The 1,384-nt window shown below is 35.8% G+C and overlaps 1 protein-coding gene across 1 annotated transcript in view; it reads left to right on the top strand.

Annotated features, from left to right (window-relative positions):
* The first annotated feature begins 369 nt into the window (after nucleotides 1-369).
* LOC106883634 (uncharacterized) overlaps nucleotides 370-1,384 on the top strand; it is a 38,947-nt gene continuing 37,932 nt past the window's right edge. Inside the window, exon 1 of the mRNA XM_014934729.3 lies at nucleotides 370-1,273. Coding sequence (XP_014790215.1) covers nucleotides 1,124-1,273 — 150 coding nt within the window. The 5' untranslated portion in view covers nucleotides 370-1,123. The remainder of the gene's footprint in view (nucleotides 1,274-1,384) is intronic.

Genomic DNA, 1,384 nt, shown 5'->3' with positions numbered 1-1,384 from the left:
ACGTAATTATGTATGTATGTATGTATGTATGTATGTACGTACGTATGTATGTGTGTGTATGTATGTATGAGTGTGTATGCATATGTGTGTGTGTGTGTGTGTACGTTTGTATGTATGTATTCTGCATATTCATGTCTCCATGTGTTTGTGTGTTCATGTGTGTGTGTGTGTACCTGTCTCCTTGTGTGTGCATGTTGAGTGTCTCTATATGTATGGGTTTGTGTGACTACGTATGTGCGTCTGGATGTATGGTTGTGTATCTTAATATGTATCCTTGTGTGAGAAGTGTGTGTATATGTATATGATCATGTGTTTCAGCCTTCTTTTGTGTATGTCTGAAAACTAATCGGCACCCATGTGCTCTCTCACACTTTCGTTAACATATTTTATAAAGAACATGCAAATATAACACACATACATGCAAATCTCCTAACACTCATGTTTTAAATATCTAGACGCACATATATTTCCAAATTTATACACGCTTAGACACCCACACCTTCACACTTACAATGTAACACAACTAACTTTTTTATTATTTTGACAACCTGTTTTCCTTATGCAACACACACACACACACACACACACACCTATATATATACTGTCTGTCTTAACTTGTAAACCTGTTGTCGTTGTGATTATTGTTGCTCTGGTCGAAGTTTTTTTTCCCCTCTAACAGTATTATTCGACTGTTGAACTAATAACATAACCTATTAAACAGGCAGTCATCGATAACAACAGCATAAACAGAAATATAACACACACATACAGAGACACACGTAAAAGAAATAGATACGACAGAAACAAAGATAACAACAAATTAGAAATTAGGATATTTACATATATCTATATATATATCGACACATGTGGTTATTCCATTGAGACATACGTTACGGGTGATCAAGCATGCAATAAAGGAAAATTACAATAATGCGCACACTGAGGAGAGACAGGATGTGATGTTTAAGGAATTTTACAGAGCATATTATTTAATTGATAAATGGGGTAGCTTCTGTGAGCTACTGGTGCAGATAAGACGTAAAAAGTTGAATATAGAGAAATTCATATAACATAAAGAAGAAAAAAGACCAAGAAATCTAATAATTGGGAAACGGAAGACAAGATGGCGACGTTACCGAAACTGAAAGAAATTGATTCCCTAAAGGATCTTCGGGAAGCAATTACGATGCTAACAGATCTTGGTTTGAGTCTTGGTGGACTGACTTCTTTAGAAAATGCCAAAGAAAGGCTTCGCTTTTACATAAATAATCCTGTAAGTAGACTAAATGAACTTACTCTCTTTTACTTGTTTCAGTCATTTGACAGCGGCCATGCTGGAGCACCGCCTTTAGTCGAGCAAATCGACCCCAGGACTTATTCTTTG

This window comes from Octopus bimaculoides, chromosome 9, assembly GCF_046866305.1.
Source record: "Octopus bimaculoides isolate indiv1 chromosome 9, ASM4686630v1, whole genome shotgun sequence".
Classification (NCBI taxonomy): Eukaryota; Metazoa; Mollusca; class Cephalopoda; order Octopoda; family Octopodidae; genus Octopus; species Octopus bimaculoides.
The sequence above is the reverse complement of the archived record's forward strand: the minus strand, read 5'-3'. Positions and strand labels throughout refer to the sequence as shown.